Source organism: Passer montanus, unplaced genomic scaffold (genome assembly GCF_014805655.1).
Source record: "Passer montanus isolate IOZ18808 unplaced genomic scaffold, ASM1480565v1 scaffold19, whole genome shotgun sequence".
Classification (NCBI taxonomy): domain Eukaryota; kingdom Metazoa; phylum Chordata; class Aves; order Passeriformes; family Passeridae; genus Passer; species Passer montanus.
This window is the reverse complement of record NW_024366480.1, coordinates 553,506-568,329: the sequence shown is the minus strand read 5'-3', so window position 1 is coordinate 568,329 and position 14,824 is coordinate 553,506. Positions and strand designations below refer to the sequence as shown.

At 39.2% G+C, this 14,824-nt stretch overlaps 1 protein-coding gene across 4 annotated transcripts in view; it reads left to right on the top strand.

The window, feature by feature from the left end:
- RUNX1T1 (RUNX1 partner transcriptional co-repressor 1) overlaps positions 1-14,824 on the top strand; it is a 115,232-nt gene that overhangs the window by 55,842 nt on the left and 44,566 nt on the right. For all 4 annotated transcript variants that reach the window (XM_039706175.1, XM_039706176.1, XM_039706178.1 and 1 more), the window contains 3 exons: positions 8,391-8,528; positions 12,277-12,518; positions 14,115-14,204. In XM_039706175.1, coding sequence (XP_039562109.1) covers positions 8,391-8,528; positions 12,277-12,518; positions 14,115-14,204 — 470 coding nt within the window. The remainder of the gene's footprint in view (positions 1-8,390; positions 8,529-12,276; positions 12,519-14,114; positions 14,205-14,824) is intronic.

Here is a 14,824-nt window from a genome sequence, read left to right as displayed (position 1 = left end):
GGCCAGGTTGGATGAGGCTCTGAGCAATCTGGTTTAGTAAAAGGTGTCCCTGTTGATGCAAGGGGGACTGGAAGGGGATGATCTTGAAGGTCCCTTTCAACCCAAGTCTTCCCATGATTCTGTTATTTACTGTTAATTTAGGACAAGGCAAACTTTGGATTAAAAACATAAATATACTTCTGGAGACCAAGTTATGAAATTTCAGTTAATGTTGTGAGAGAAAAATCTTCATTCTGGTGGGAAGGATCTGTGTTGTGTGTGGTTGAGTATATAAGAGCATGCAAACAAGGCCAATTAGATTCTGATGGTATTTGTATTTCTTAGATATCAGTCTGCCTTCATCTGTAGTTTGTCAACTAGTGTGTAATCCTGACAAGGGTAGGCCTTCCAGGAATGATGCAGAAAGGAAATGAGTTACTGGTCAGGGAGCCTTTGGGAGAGTACTCCTGAAAATACTTTCAGTACAGAAAGTACTGAAAGCATGCTGAAGATTTCCTTGATATAAGTAAAGGGATTGATTGCTAATGTAGAGGGGTGGTCACCTCTGTAGCTTATCAGAGAGGCTGGGGTGTGAGTTTGGCCAGTGCTTGCTTTGGCTGTTTTTCAGTTCTTCATGCCAGAGGCAGAGAGTGCCACTGTCACTTCACTTGAGCCTCAGTGTTCAGTGAGCTGGGCTTGGAATAGCAGCAATACTTCCTGTGATGTGAAACACAGGAGAGCCACTCAAAACACACAGTTCTTAGTTGGATAGCTTGTCAACAAAAAGAAAAGATCTAGGAAACAATGTAAATGGGAAAATAGTATTTCAATACTGATTGTGGGACTGTTGCTTATTAACTGTATTAGTTCATATATAGAGGAATTTTCATGATGTTTGGTGGAATATTTAAAAGAAATCCACATTGTCTTCAGCTTCATTACAGGCCAAGTGTTGTATATTCATCCACGAAAAGCAACTTGTAGATTTTATTTTCCGGGGGCTTATGGAAACTCAGGGCAGCTGCCACAGTTTGGCCCTTATTTTGCTTGTCTGTTCTCACTAAGTATTTCATAAACCTTTATGGTGGCAGCAGATCTAGATTTAGAATGTGTTCTTCTTCCCTGCATTCCTGCATCCAAGCAATTATGCATGGTAAAATTTGCAAAGCCAGAAAGGGTGAAGGAGAAAAGAGGCATTTAAAAAAAGGTGCAATTCTGACATGAGCCAGTTTTTATTAAATAACTGAAAGTGAATTTATGATAGTTTTGAAACTGTCAAAACATGTCAGATTGTTAAGTGAGAGAGAAAAGTTTATTTTTCTATTTCTCCCCCTCTTTAAAAAGGTAATTATATGGTAATGCAAGTTTATTTCTTTCAGGAAAAAAATAATATGTCCAAGCAAAGCAAGTCATGACATTTTTGTCTTAATTCTGAGACTGAACTCATGCATTACTTATTTCATAATATGTGCAATTATCTGGCCTTCAGCTGCTAAGCCATGAGTGTGTGACCAAGTTTTTTTGCCAGTCAGAACCTCTCACCATAGAGAACTGAAATCAAAGAGAATGCTTCTGCATTTGTGGTTCACTGTCGTGATTGTTAGGACGAGTCAAGGTACCACTGTGGACAAAGAACGTGACAATAAAGCATTTTCACTATTTACCTGCTTTATGTCATCCGCAAGCTCTACCAAAACTGGGAGACAGTAGCACAAAAATCCCTTTCAGCTTTTGGGAGACAGAGGAGATTGTATTATGCTCAAGGTTTATTTTAGCACAGCTGAAGAAAACTCTTATAACTTGGCCTCAGATAACTTCAGTGAACTCCCAGGATACAGAATTTCTTCTAGCTGTTGCATATTAAATGAGCATAAATGGATAAATTGAATGTGCTTTCATTTATTCTGAAGAATAGCTGGTGATATGAATTGTTCAACTATCTGAGCAGAGAAGAATGAAGATAAGACTGCAGCAAAATTGTGATATTGCTCTTGTAAAAGGGTCATCTTCAATGTGTGAGCTTCATAGCCAGCACGCTAAAGAAGCATTGAAATGTTATGTCATCTGAAAACTTTGCTGTTCATATCCATCAGTCACTTCACATAGATTATGATTCCTTGTGAATAAACCTTGCAGAGGTAATGTTCTGTGACAAAAGACAGAGTCTGAGCTGATCTCTGATACTTCATCCTGCAAATCACCTGGAAGTAAAAGTTCTGTACTGGGGAACTGGAAATGCAGTGATGTTTCCTTTCTAGGACAATAACATGACTGCATCTGGTGCTGAGAGAAAGTTATGTCTATATTATGCCTGTTTGAGATCATTGTGTATAGAACAAAAACATTAATTGTGTTTAGGTCCTTATTTATTTATCAAGAAGAAGTCAAAAGGGCTGAGAGATGAATGGAATGAAGACTGTACCAGTCTCAAACAAATCCCAGGCCTACTTGGCAGGGAGAAGTTCTGCACCGGTGTTGTTCACATGTCGTGTTTTATTGCTGCATGGTATGACTTGCAGCCTTCCCCAGGGGTTCAGTGCATGGAGTGAGTGGGATTTACCAGATATGGCAGGCTTATACCATGCATTCTGAAATGAGTTCTTTTCAACCGAGGCAACCTTGTAATACTGTCCTGCTCAGTGCAGCAGAAGGTTTGAGGTTCAGGAGTTGTGGGTCTCCACAAACACTGCCTATTTCTGATGGTGCTGTGTGGCTTGGCCACATCTGAAGGAGATGTTCTTCCTGGCTGCAACATGATAGCATTATGGATGGAGGAACTATGGAATTTGTCCTCCTAGGCTGGACTTGCGGCTGTCTGACTTCAGGTTCCTCACCACTGTGACTCACAGTCTGTGGTTACCTGCTTGCAAATTCTCTTCCACCTCTCTCAAAATAATGAAAATTAGTCCAACGTGTCTAAGAAACCATCAGTAGTAAATCCTTCAGATTTAGATCTCGATTCCTGTAACTTGGGTGGTGGAGGCAGGTTCTAATCCCTTGTGTCATATGTGGGGCTTGCTCTTTTTGTGAGTTTAAAGGAAACAAGACAATGGACTCTTTTAATTTAGCAAGTTTTATTTTTATTTTTTAAATGTTGGCACCAAAGTAGAAAGTACTGTACAATCAATATAAAGCATCTTTTAAGAATCTTTCATGCCTGAGTGTACATCTGGAACTGTTTGCACTAACTAAAAGTAAAATAAATGCCACAGCGTATTATACCACAATTTTTTTTCATTTAAAAAAGGAAATTGAAAACACACCACTCCTAGAAATGCTTGACATTGAATTGGCTATTGAAATGATATCAGTAAAGTATTTATATATTCCATATTTTGTTCCATACATCAGCTTTCCTTGATGCGTTAGACTTGGAAGTGTGCCATGTGAGCTGAAATGTTGCCATTTATGAAAGACCGTCTTGTTTTAAAAATGGACTAAATCTTGTTGAGGACAGGAAGTAGAGTAAATCAGTTTGAATGCAGGCACATCTCTCTTTGCCCCAGCTCCTACATGCTTTGTCTCTTCCTTGTTTGGTTCAGAAGCTGACTGTGCTTACAGTAAATATCAGTGTTCACCTAACAGCTAAATATAGTGATAAAAAAACCTCTATCATAAAAACTGAATGAACAAGAACAGTATAGTTCCATGAACCAAGAAATCCACAGAAGAAATATCATAATTTAAAGTTGGTTTTACAACATTCTTTAATTTTAAATGAAGGAAAATACTTCTGTGGTTAAATCACAGTTCTTCACTCTATGCTGTAAAGGAGATTCAAGAATGTGTATTTCAAAATGTTTTGCTTGGGTTTGTTTTTAAATAAAAAATATAATCCAAAGCAAATGTAATAGATCTCTGCATACTTGAAACATGTTTTCTGAATTTATTCTTAGTCTCTTGCTGCTCCAGAGGGTTGTGTGTATGGATTAGGACTAGACCATTATTTCACCATCTTTCTCCATCCTGAACTGATTGCAGTGAACACTACAGAATGAGTTGCAGATGTCTCCTTTTCCTTCCAGTTTGGAGGACCTCTGGTTTCAGTCCCATTTGATCTGAACTGGGCTAAGGAGCACAGGTCTGTCATTGTTTAAAGGGATTCAGTGGAAGAAATTGTTGCACCTGAAAGAATTTACCCCCTCTGTATATACAGGCTATGTTTTTAAATGAGATGCTGTGGGATGCTGCCTGTATGAAACTTTCTGGTGTGTCCTTCCTAATTCAGGATTATTGTTTGAATGTCAAGGTCCATCTGAAGAAAAAGATAGCCAGAACTAGCTTTGCAAGTGGGGAGTTTGGTTTGACTCAAGAGCATAAACATGTTTTTGAATTCAAGAAATTGAGCTATTTTAAGACATGGTGAAAGTTCTTCTGAATTTCAGGTGAAATTCAATGTATATGTCTCTGTATTGTAAAACAGGAGCACATGTATGTGAAATCTTACCCAGGTAGTTTTTGATATGTTAAAATCAGAGTTTTTCCTCTGGAGGGATTCTTTCTTCCCTTACCAAATCCTCATTACCTCTGAATGTATGAATAGCAGACTATCCACTGAGAGTTTGTATGAAAAATGTTCATACATTAAAAGCCTCGTGAAATACCACGTCTGAAGGAAATTGGCTTGTGAATATGACCTAAATACCATTATGTCTTTAGCTTCATATCATCAGGCTATTTGTCAACCATTACAGTAAAAAGTGTTGGTTGTTAGACTTATTGTTTTTATTAATTAAAAAATTAAATAATGATTTGTAGAAGCTGGAGTTATAGGCTGTGTCAGACACCAAAAGCTTTAGGAAGATCAGATCACAAGAACTGTTAAGGCTTTTATCAGTGGTGGCTCTGATTTGTGGCTCACCACTTCATCCCCTGAGTGATCTGTCTTAGAGCTGCTGAGGTTCTCTGGTGCTGTGGGTGGTGGGAAAGTGGTGGGTGCTGTAGACAGGTGCTCCCAGTCCCACCACTCCCTCAGAGTTCAGGGAGCTGTAGGAAAAGGTAAGGAACAGGTAAAACAGTAGCAGTAAGAGCAGAATGGCTCCCACAGGGGTTTTGTTATTAAAGAGGGTGGAACAGAGAGTTGTAAAGGCTGTTCTCCTGGGTGGTGTGATGGTGTCTTCCAAGCATGTGGAAAAGCTTTGTATTTTGCATTGTACTTCTTCAAAAGCCCTTTTCCCCTGCCCCCATGGAGAATCTCTGTTCTGACAAAATAATCTTGTATTCTGGCAAGAGATATTCTGGGGTGTGCTTGGAAAGAGCCTTAATATCTCCTTAAAGAAGGCAGGACTAGGGAACTTACCAACAGTCAGAGGGAAATCTGCCTGCCTGTGATCACACAGTAGGAGAGTAGGCTTTAGGGCTTTGCAAGGGAAGGAGAGAGGTAACAAAAAGGTAAGTGGTATGTAAAGTGTGTTTATGTCTAAGACATCCAAAGAAAGGCAATTGGGAAAATCAAACCTAATGTTATTAGATTTAGATGGGAGGTACAGGGGTCTGTGGATAAGTTCGGCACTCTGCAGACTGGGTGGCAAACTGTTGGAGGTAGCAAAAACCATTTGGATTGTGATAGAGTGGCAACCTGAAATTCGAGGGCAAAACCAACACACTATTTCCCACGACCATGTTCAGTTTAAGTAGCAAAACATTGCCAGCTTTGTGGGGAAGTCTCCCCCCTCTAATCTGAGCATTTCTGATCAAACCTGAACTTTGAAATGCAGTGAAGGGAAGGGAGGGAGCAGGAGCCGTGCGGTTGGTTACAGCTCAGGATCGCTTTAGTTATCACCAGCTGAATTGGAGGATACAGGCTGTGCCTGCTTGCAGCGAGCAGCAGTCTGTTAGAGGAGCTCGATTTCTCTCACTCCTTCTTCCACCCACCTCCATCTCTGTGCCTGTGTCTGCGCTCCCACATGCTTCAAATCTGTGTACCTGGACTGCCTTCCTTAACAGTTCAATGTGAGTGTTAGCAGAATGAAAACCAGATGGACCAGCAGTTCCCACTGTTATCTCCCCACCAGCTCTGGCAAGCCTCCCTTTCTCTCTCCTTTCTTGGCATGGGAGAAATATTTGCCTTTATTTAGGAGGGCTTGGGCTCACTGCTGTGCCTCTTTCCCTCTGTTGCAACATGAGCTGAAAGCTATTTATTCCCTTGTTGCTGAGGTTGGTTGAGGTGAGTGCAAGATGAATTCAGCTATTAAGGAAGCAATTAACATTTCAAGATGAGTTTTCATAGTTCTTTATAGTAAATTAATGGCTTATTGAAGATACAGATTTAACTGTTTTAGTATACTGATACAGAAAGGAAATACATACAGAATTTGTTTAGAAACCCGTTTTTGTTTTCTAGCATGTAATAATTTACTGTTGCTTGATTTTCAAATCATACCTTACTTACCTGTGTAACAACGTTAATTTTTAAGGTAATCATTGTGGTTACTCTTCCCTCCACAGCTGAGGTTTGCCAACCTTAGATCAACGCTATAAAATTGTATCTCTATTCCCCTCGTCCTATTCTGGGGGTATTTCACTCGCATGTAATAATTTACTGTTGCTTGATTTTCAAATCATACCTTACTTACCTGTGTAACAACGTTAATTTTTAAGGTAATCATTGTGGTTACTCTTCCCTCCACAGCTGAGGTTTGCCAACCTTAGATCAACAGTACAGATCCTATAAAATTGTATCTCTATTCCCCTTGTCCTATTCTGGGGGTATTTCACTGCTCATCTTCCCCAAACTTGTCTCTAAATTTTATATGAAATTACTCCCTTTCCCTGAGAGCTGAAACATTGCCTGTAGGCATTTCAACAAAGGTTGAAGATGGCTTTTATAATTGCACTACCTGACGTGCTGCACTTCTGGGACTTACTACTTACTTTCTCAGTTTCTTCAATTTCAGACAAAGATTGGTATCTGTTATGTGTTGTTAATTTTTGGGGGTGTGGGGATTGTTTTTATTTTTCCTTTTCCCTCCCCCTTCCTTTTTTTTTTAACTTTCTCATATTTAAGTTTTCTGATGATTAAAAGTTTTGAGGTTCTTTTAAACATACCTGTTCTTTGTTAAATGTGTGCATTGCATTGAATTTCTGTTCTTGTGTCTCAGAGCAAATTTCAGATACGATTATTTCATTGAAGTTTCTATGCTGTTAGTAAGAACAAGGAATTGTGTCACAAAGTGAAGTGACAGAATTTATAGAATGTGACATGTTTTGACTTAAAACCACAGACTTATGTGCTTGCCCATTAGCAGCAACACTTACTTGTTTTACAGAATAGTTTTGTGTAGCTCAGGAAGGCTTCTTCTGGGCTGTGTATAAGTAAATAGCCCCAACTCCCTAAAGAAGGGACTGAAGAATTTCACTTATTCCCATTAGAAGCTAAACATCATTGCGTTCATCTTTTTTCAAGATGGCTTGCTAAACTGCTGGCATGAGTGAGAAAGCTTTAATTTTGCCTTCAGCTGGTAAATTTTGCTATGTTTTGCCCATTCTTAATAAATGAAACATATGGGCTTGGATGGTTTAAAAAAAACAACTTAAGGTAGTGTCATTCAAAAAGATGTTGAGAAAAAGAGTGCACTTCTGTAGCTTTTACATCATGTGTGTTGTATATTTAGATCTTCAGTTGCAAGAGAAGTGTTAAGTTTTTTCCTGGTTTTGCCTTATGTTTGTTTTGTTTTCTTGGGGAGGTATGTTCCTGCTTATCTTGCAGGTTTTGAGCATTGAAAGTTGTTCTTAATATGTGATGGTGCAAACTTCCATGCTTATGTGAAAATAATTGTATGTATATGAGATGATTGACATACCATTTTGGCATGATGTATTTATTTTTCTGGTGAATATGAGAATAACCAGGGGCACTGTGGTAAAGTGGCCCAGGGGGTGTGTGTATTTAGCAAAAGTTTAGCATAAGATTACAAAGAGAAGCAATGGAGAAGGCAGCAGATGATATATAGAAGAGACATGAAGAGAGCTTGTTTCAACCAATATTCCACCCAATATCTCACCTGTACTAAAGAGCTTCAGGTTTTAGTTCTGGAAGAGATGTCATAGGGGGATTTATTATTTTCCTGTTCCTTCATCTGTTTTTTCCTCCTGGCTAACATGAGAGCTTTGAAGGGAGGTGGCATTATTGCAGTTCTAGGAGTGCTTGGGAGGTAGCATCTGCACATGCTGGAAATAAAAACAAAAGATAATGCGGCACTGCTACAATGAGGTCTTACCATCTGTGTTGCACCTCCTTAAGTAAGGTTTAGATGATGCCATTTGGGAAGAGCACACTGGAGTAGATAATCAGGTGTAATCTTTCACAGCAGATGCTGAAATGGCTCACTTCTTGCATTAGCTTTTAAGTTTTTGTCAGAGGGGTGTGCTCGGGGAAATAAACCGGTGTCTTCCTGTGGTGTGTGTTGCAGATCGCACTGAGAAGCATTCCACAATGCCAGACTCACCTGTGGATGTGAAGACACAATCCAGGCTGACGCCTCCAACCATGCCACCTCCTCCCACTACCCAAGGAGCTCCAAGAACCAGTTCATTTACGCCCACAACGTGTAATTAGTCTTATTTTCTTTCTTTTCTTCCATCTTCTTTCTATTCTGTATTTCAGAAACCAAAATAGGTGAAGGGAAAGGTGCATGAAGTGGCAGGAACAACATTTGATTGTATTGGGATAAAGTCATTAAGCAAAACAAAGTTCACAACAGATTAATGCATCTTTAGGTATTAAGACATTCAGCTCAGAGTTGTGTTATTATTTCATTAACCACTTGGTCACAGTGTCAAAGAACAGTGAGCACTGGCTTCCCATGTACTTAATGATCAGGTTAGCCCTCTTGTAAGAAGGACAGAAAACCTTCTTCTCTTACATGCCATTATGTTTTTAAACTATCCCATTCCCTTTAGTATAGAAACCTTAGGGAGTTTGTTTGTTTGTTTTTTGTTTTTAAATTGGAGATAATTCATAATGAAAAAATACTAATCTTCCTTCTGCTTATGTTTCAGTGAAGAATTCTGATTTCAGTTCTATATAATGTCTAGTTAATATTGATATAAAACCAAAATTGAAGTCCTTTCACAATTTTTATCTAGAGATTTCTAGTCTGTTATCACATCTCTAAATCACTTAAGGCTGCATCTTTGTCTCAGCTTATTGATGTAAACATATAAGAAACTCTCCTAGTCTTGATGTATGCTGCATTCATATCAGCGTAACTGAGATTTGAATCTGGCACGTTGTCTGGACTATTCTTTTCACAGCCATGAAATGATCCACATTTCTCATAGTAAGATTTAGCTGCAAATTTTTTGGTCTCTTTTATACTGCCTTGTAATAGTATAAACATGAGAATGTGTTTACATTTCACGTTTTAAATAAAACATTTTTAGAACAGTAGAATACATATGCCTAAACAGAATGAAGGCTGCATCTTCTATTTGTCTTGCCTAAGTCTGTTTTAGTCCCTTTCTCTCTGTTAAATGCCTTATTTAAAATTCACCTCTATGCAGAAGGCCAGCTTGGAGGCCTTTGTACTACTTATTCCAGGGAACCCTGTCCTGACAATTTATGTTGAACTTAAACAGTGAGGAGAGTTTGTGCCAGCTATTCACATAAACTCACATTTAACCCAGTGACCCTGATCCTGCAAAGATTTGTCTGTTTTGCTTAACTCCAGCACCTGAATCATCCTGGATGTAGCTTCACATTGGAGCTGCTTCATTCTAAAGTTAAATTGTTTCTAGGTTTTTGCAGGATCACATTCTTGCACATTAAGCTTTCCAATGTGATGTACTACTTACAGTTCAGGATGATCTTTGGCAATCATAAAAGGAATATGACAATGTTCTTTAATCACACAGTCCTCACAATGTTTCTGGATGTTTTTTATTGGATTGAGTTCAGCACTTTGGAAGGTGTGTGAACCACAGCTTGATTTTTGGGGCTCCTTATTTGAAGACTCAAAGTCTAAAAAAACCCTGATTTTAATTGCTTTTTACCCTGTCAGATTTTGGAGTTTGTCCTTAGCTGTTCCAGCTTGTACCAAATAGTCATTTTTGTCAGAGTGTTACATTTATTATTACTACAGTGGGAATGCCTGTAGGCCAGAAAGATCTGATTTGTTTTCTGATCTAGAATATATTTTGTTTTCTTTGATTTAGATGATTAAAAATTCTTGACGTGTTGTATTTTGAAATTTTAAATGCTAAATTCTTTTGGATTAGCAACGTGGTTTTGTTTTAGAAATTACTCACAACTTTGCCAATTGGCACATTCAGATGTTATAAGGAAAGCACTGAAATCATGAGACTATTTCATTATTTCTTTTGTTGTGGGAGGAGTTCTTTACCAGCCTTTCTTCTCCCTGTCTCTATCCTAGGCAATGAACTCCACACTTCTCTCTTCAGCTTTCTTGATCAGCCCCAGCACCCTCTGCCTAGAGCAGCCCCTAATGGGTGACAGAGTTGTTGGGTGGTGTCAGGGTAGATCAGCAGGACATGTTGCTATTCTCCCTAGTCCTTATTTTCTAGGTTCCTGGTAGGATGACTTTTGGCTATGTGAGCTCCTTGCAATCACGATGCATTTGTTTACTCAGATACCTCACCCCAGTGCAGCACTCAGAGCGTGACCTGGAGCCTCATGGGGAGCTGAACTTGCTGGGGCCAGCTTCTTCCTATTTCTGCATTTTCCAATCCTTGTTCTCACTAGGCCATGCAGCCAGAATAGGCAATCAAAAACTAGGAGAAAACACAAGCAGAGGCTAGATAACAATTCACACAGCTTTTTCTGTAATTCCTCTGGAAGGCAGTGACTAGGGCAACAAAAAGTCCTTTGAAGGTTTGTGGCAGTGATTTAAATATAGTAATAGGTAGTGATTTATATCTAGTAGTAGGTGTCCACCCTGAAAAAAGGACTTCCTGGTTAAAGATAAGGACAATCCATGGAGAAAATGAGAGGAGAATGGGATGTTTAGCTTCAGAGAGGCTGGTCATTGAGAAACATTGAAAATATTTAAAGTTGCTAGCTTGCCCTTGGTGTGCTTTTAAATAGGAAACAAGTTAAACTGATACTGCTATGCCTTTTTGATTGCACAAGTTCCTGATTTTTGTTGTTTTTTTTTCATTGGGTTCTTGAGTGATCCCCCCCCCCCCCCCCCAAAAAAAAAAAAAATCAGAAAATTTCTCCAGGGCTGTGGCCCACCGAGTGCAGCTGCTGCAAGGTAGAGTCACATGCTGTGTGCCCACACCTGCCAGTGCACTGGTACACTTGTATTTCTAGGGGAGCCATCCTTTTTCTTACTGTTTGCTGTCATTTTGGCAAATCAGACTCAACCTCAACAGCGTGTGTTTTGAGTGTTGCTGTTCCAACTAACCTGAGTGGAAGGGGATGTCCTCAGTTTGATTCTCTGCTCTCTTCTAGAGTGTGGATAAGAATCAAACTGAAAGCACTGCCAAAAACTCTCTGTTTTCTTCAGTATGTCTGCATGCATCTATTGCCATAAATTTTGAATGTTTAGTACTTCAGATCGTTATCCTCACAGCAACCTGGCAAAAGGAGGGAAATTATTTCTTATCCTTTTCAGAGATAAGGTGCTGGCATGTGAAAGCAGAGAGATTTGCTTATGATCTCTGAGAAGTCTTCTGAAGTCTAGCTGGTTGCCCTTGCTGCAAGGCTTCAGGACACAGAGCATTGACAGCATTTGTACCTGCACAGACAACTTTGTGTGCTCCATATGTTAGCAGCTAGGGAATCTGTATTGGAAAAAATAACCTTCTCATTGGGTGGTGTAAGGTTAAAACGTGAAAGTCCTGTTTTATAAACACAGCTGTCAGTTGTGTGTACAAAACACAAGTAAAAATATTCAGAGATAAACTGAGGCTTCATGAAATATGTCTGCAGTTTTTTCCTACCCCAAAGAGCAATTTTTTTTGGTCTTCAATCATACATGCACTCATGCTTTTTCTCTCTCCATTTCCCTCTCTCTATTTTAAAATCTTCTGACAAAAGGCTGGTATTCAAATGGTGCTTTTCAGGTCCAGGAGCATTTTGAAGGGGCTGTGTGAGAGGCAGCTGCTGTTATTTCCAATCCTTACAACGTTCAGCACCAGCTACTGGGAAATAGATATAAACTGCAGATTGTCATTCTGTCTAAAGGCTAATTATCTTTGATTGTACAACTTAATTAATTCTGAGGTCAAGTGTAGAAAACATAAGCTGATGGATTTTCCCCTCTGTCTCCTTTTTCTCTCTATCTCTTCCCCAACCCCAATCTTTATTTTATCCTCTGTCTCTTTTTCTTTCAGTAACCAATGGCACTAGCCATTCACCAACAGCATTAAATGGAGCTCCATCTCCTCCTAATGGCTTTAGCAATGGGCCATCCTCTTCCTCTTCCTCTTCTCTGGCTAACCAGCAGTTACCGCCAGCTTGTGGAGCTAGGCAGCTCAGCAAACTGAAGAGATTTCTTACAACCTTACAGCAGTTTGGCAATGACATTTCACCAGAGATTGGGGAGAGAGTGCGTACCCTTGTGCTAGGACTTGTGGTAAGCAAGTATTTTTTCTGTACTTTTCCCTTTTCCTTGCTTGCTGTGTTTATTTTATAAATGAATGGGTCACATGTACTGCATTCATTGTACTTCAGGGACACCAAATGTGCAAGAGTGAAGCTCCAGCTCTTGCTGACAGAGCTCACATGAGTAGCCTGACTTGCTTCCCTCAAGTGGCAGCTATTCCCTACTAGGAATATCCTTGACTATTTTTGCCAGTGTATTGTTATGGTTTAATGGTATGAGAGCATTTCCATCCTCTACTGGCAGTACCCCTAATGTAGACATACCTTGAATCCTGTAATGTAGTAAAATGTGGTTTGACTTGCCTAGTTTAGTTGGAGGGAGAGAGCCTTGCTCTCTATACACATATATAGTGTCAATGGTTAAAAGCGTGAGCTGAGTGTGTTTGGACTGCAGTTATGCAGTGCAAAACCCTATCTCAGTGTCATTGAACCAAACAATTGTCAACTCAGCAAGGCACTGCTGCTACTTAGTCGCTTTATTGATAAAAAATCTCTATTTGATGGTATGGCTTAATGAAAATTTCAGCTCTTTCTTACCTATGTCTGTCAACTTGGGCTGCCCTTTTACATGCAAACTGTGAAATCTGGCCCAGGGTTCTTTTTACTCCCAGTCAAGTCCTCTCTCTGCCAGACATTGTTGTCTCCCACGTATTTCCTTCAGCAATAATTGGATGTACTGGGGAAGATGCTGTTGTGGTGCTCTGATTTACATCTGTTCTGAGCAGCTGCAGTTGCCACTGATTTCATTTGGAGCAAAGACTGACAGCACTGTTTAGCACTAAGGCTGAGGGGTGACTTCACAATCTTAGCTTGTGTCTTTCCAAACCCCTACCTGACAGCAGTGGATGCCCCCTCACTTGGTCTGTGTCAAAGGGAAGCTTAATGTAGGCAGTATAACATTAGTAACTCTTGCTCTCCATTTATCTCCATATTCAAAGTAAGTGTTTAATGGGGTTGTGCTTGTCACATGGTTCTCTTTGGAAGGGAGAACTAGTAAACAAGCTGAAGGTGGCTTTGGGAACATCCACATTCCACTGATTTTCAGATAAAAACTGCTTTCCCACTGTTATTTACAGTTGATTTCTAACTTCATTTGAGGTCTTAGGAGCAGATGAGGATTTTTTTCCTTGGGAAAATCCACATATGCTATTCCCTTGGTCAGCCCTGCCAACTTGTGGAGTTCATGATTATGACTTCATCTCTAAAGTAATGACTTTCTTACATGGCCTAGAACATAGTAAACAGTCCTTTTTCAAAAGAAAACAGTAGAAAAATGTGAAATTAAAAAAATAGTATAAAAGCAGCTTTAACTGATGTTTGAAATGTAAAAGCCTTTGCATGCTTTACACTTAAACTGTACTCTAAGCAACAGGCACTGAATGTCTGAGATGCTTGTGCTTTCCTTTGTGTATTTTAATAAGGTAATCATTTAATATGCAGCATGCTTTTCTTATTTCTCTCACCAATATCAAGTTGTTAAGCAATTTCAGGGTTCTTCAGTTACAGTTTCTCTTGCTAAGTGTTTCCATTATTTTGTCACCAAGACAGAATTTTTTTTTCTCAACAGAATTCTACTTTGACAATTGAAGAATTTCATTCCAAACTGCAAGAAGCTACTAACTTCCCACTGCGACCTTTTGTCATCCCATTTTTAAAGGTATTGCACAGTTCAGTGATCTGGAAAGTATTTCAAACCATTTTGTTGCTAGGTCACAGATGTGTGTTACAGTTTTTCTTTTTAAAGAGTCAGAGAAATGAATAAGGTGTAAGGGCTACTTTCCATAGCTTAGTGCATGTAACTGCATCTGACTGTATGGTCCAGGATAATTTCTGGCTGCTCACAGGAGCTGTCGGTTCCCTAATTCTATAATCCCTGTTGTTTGTTTTATATTTTTCATTTTTAGATATAAAAGCTTTTACAAAGTCTTGAGACTTGGTTATAAATATAATCAAATCTTGTGCTTGTAACAAACTGGAGTTTTTCAAACTGCACAATTCAGAGTAAGGGGATGTCAGCAGTTCCAGCTGCAAGCCCCTTTCTAAAGTGCTGCTAATCATTAGTGCACCATGAGATTGTGACACTGCCATCCAAGGAAAAGACATTGCTTCTGATTCGAGCCACTAGTGTAAACGGCATCTTAAGAATACTGGTGACTATGTCCACTGATTTATGCTTTTTCACCTTTTATTAGAAGTTAAAGAAAAAAATATCATCTAAGAGCTAATTAATAAAATGCACACGTGATGTGCAAAATCGAAAACAGGGAAGCAAAATCT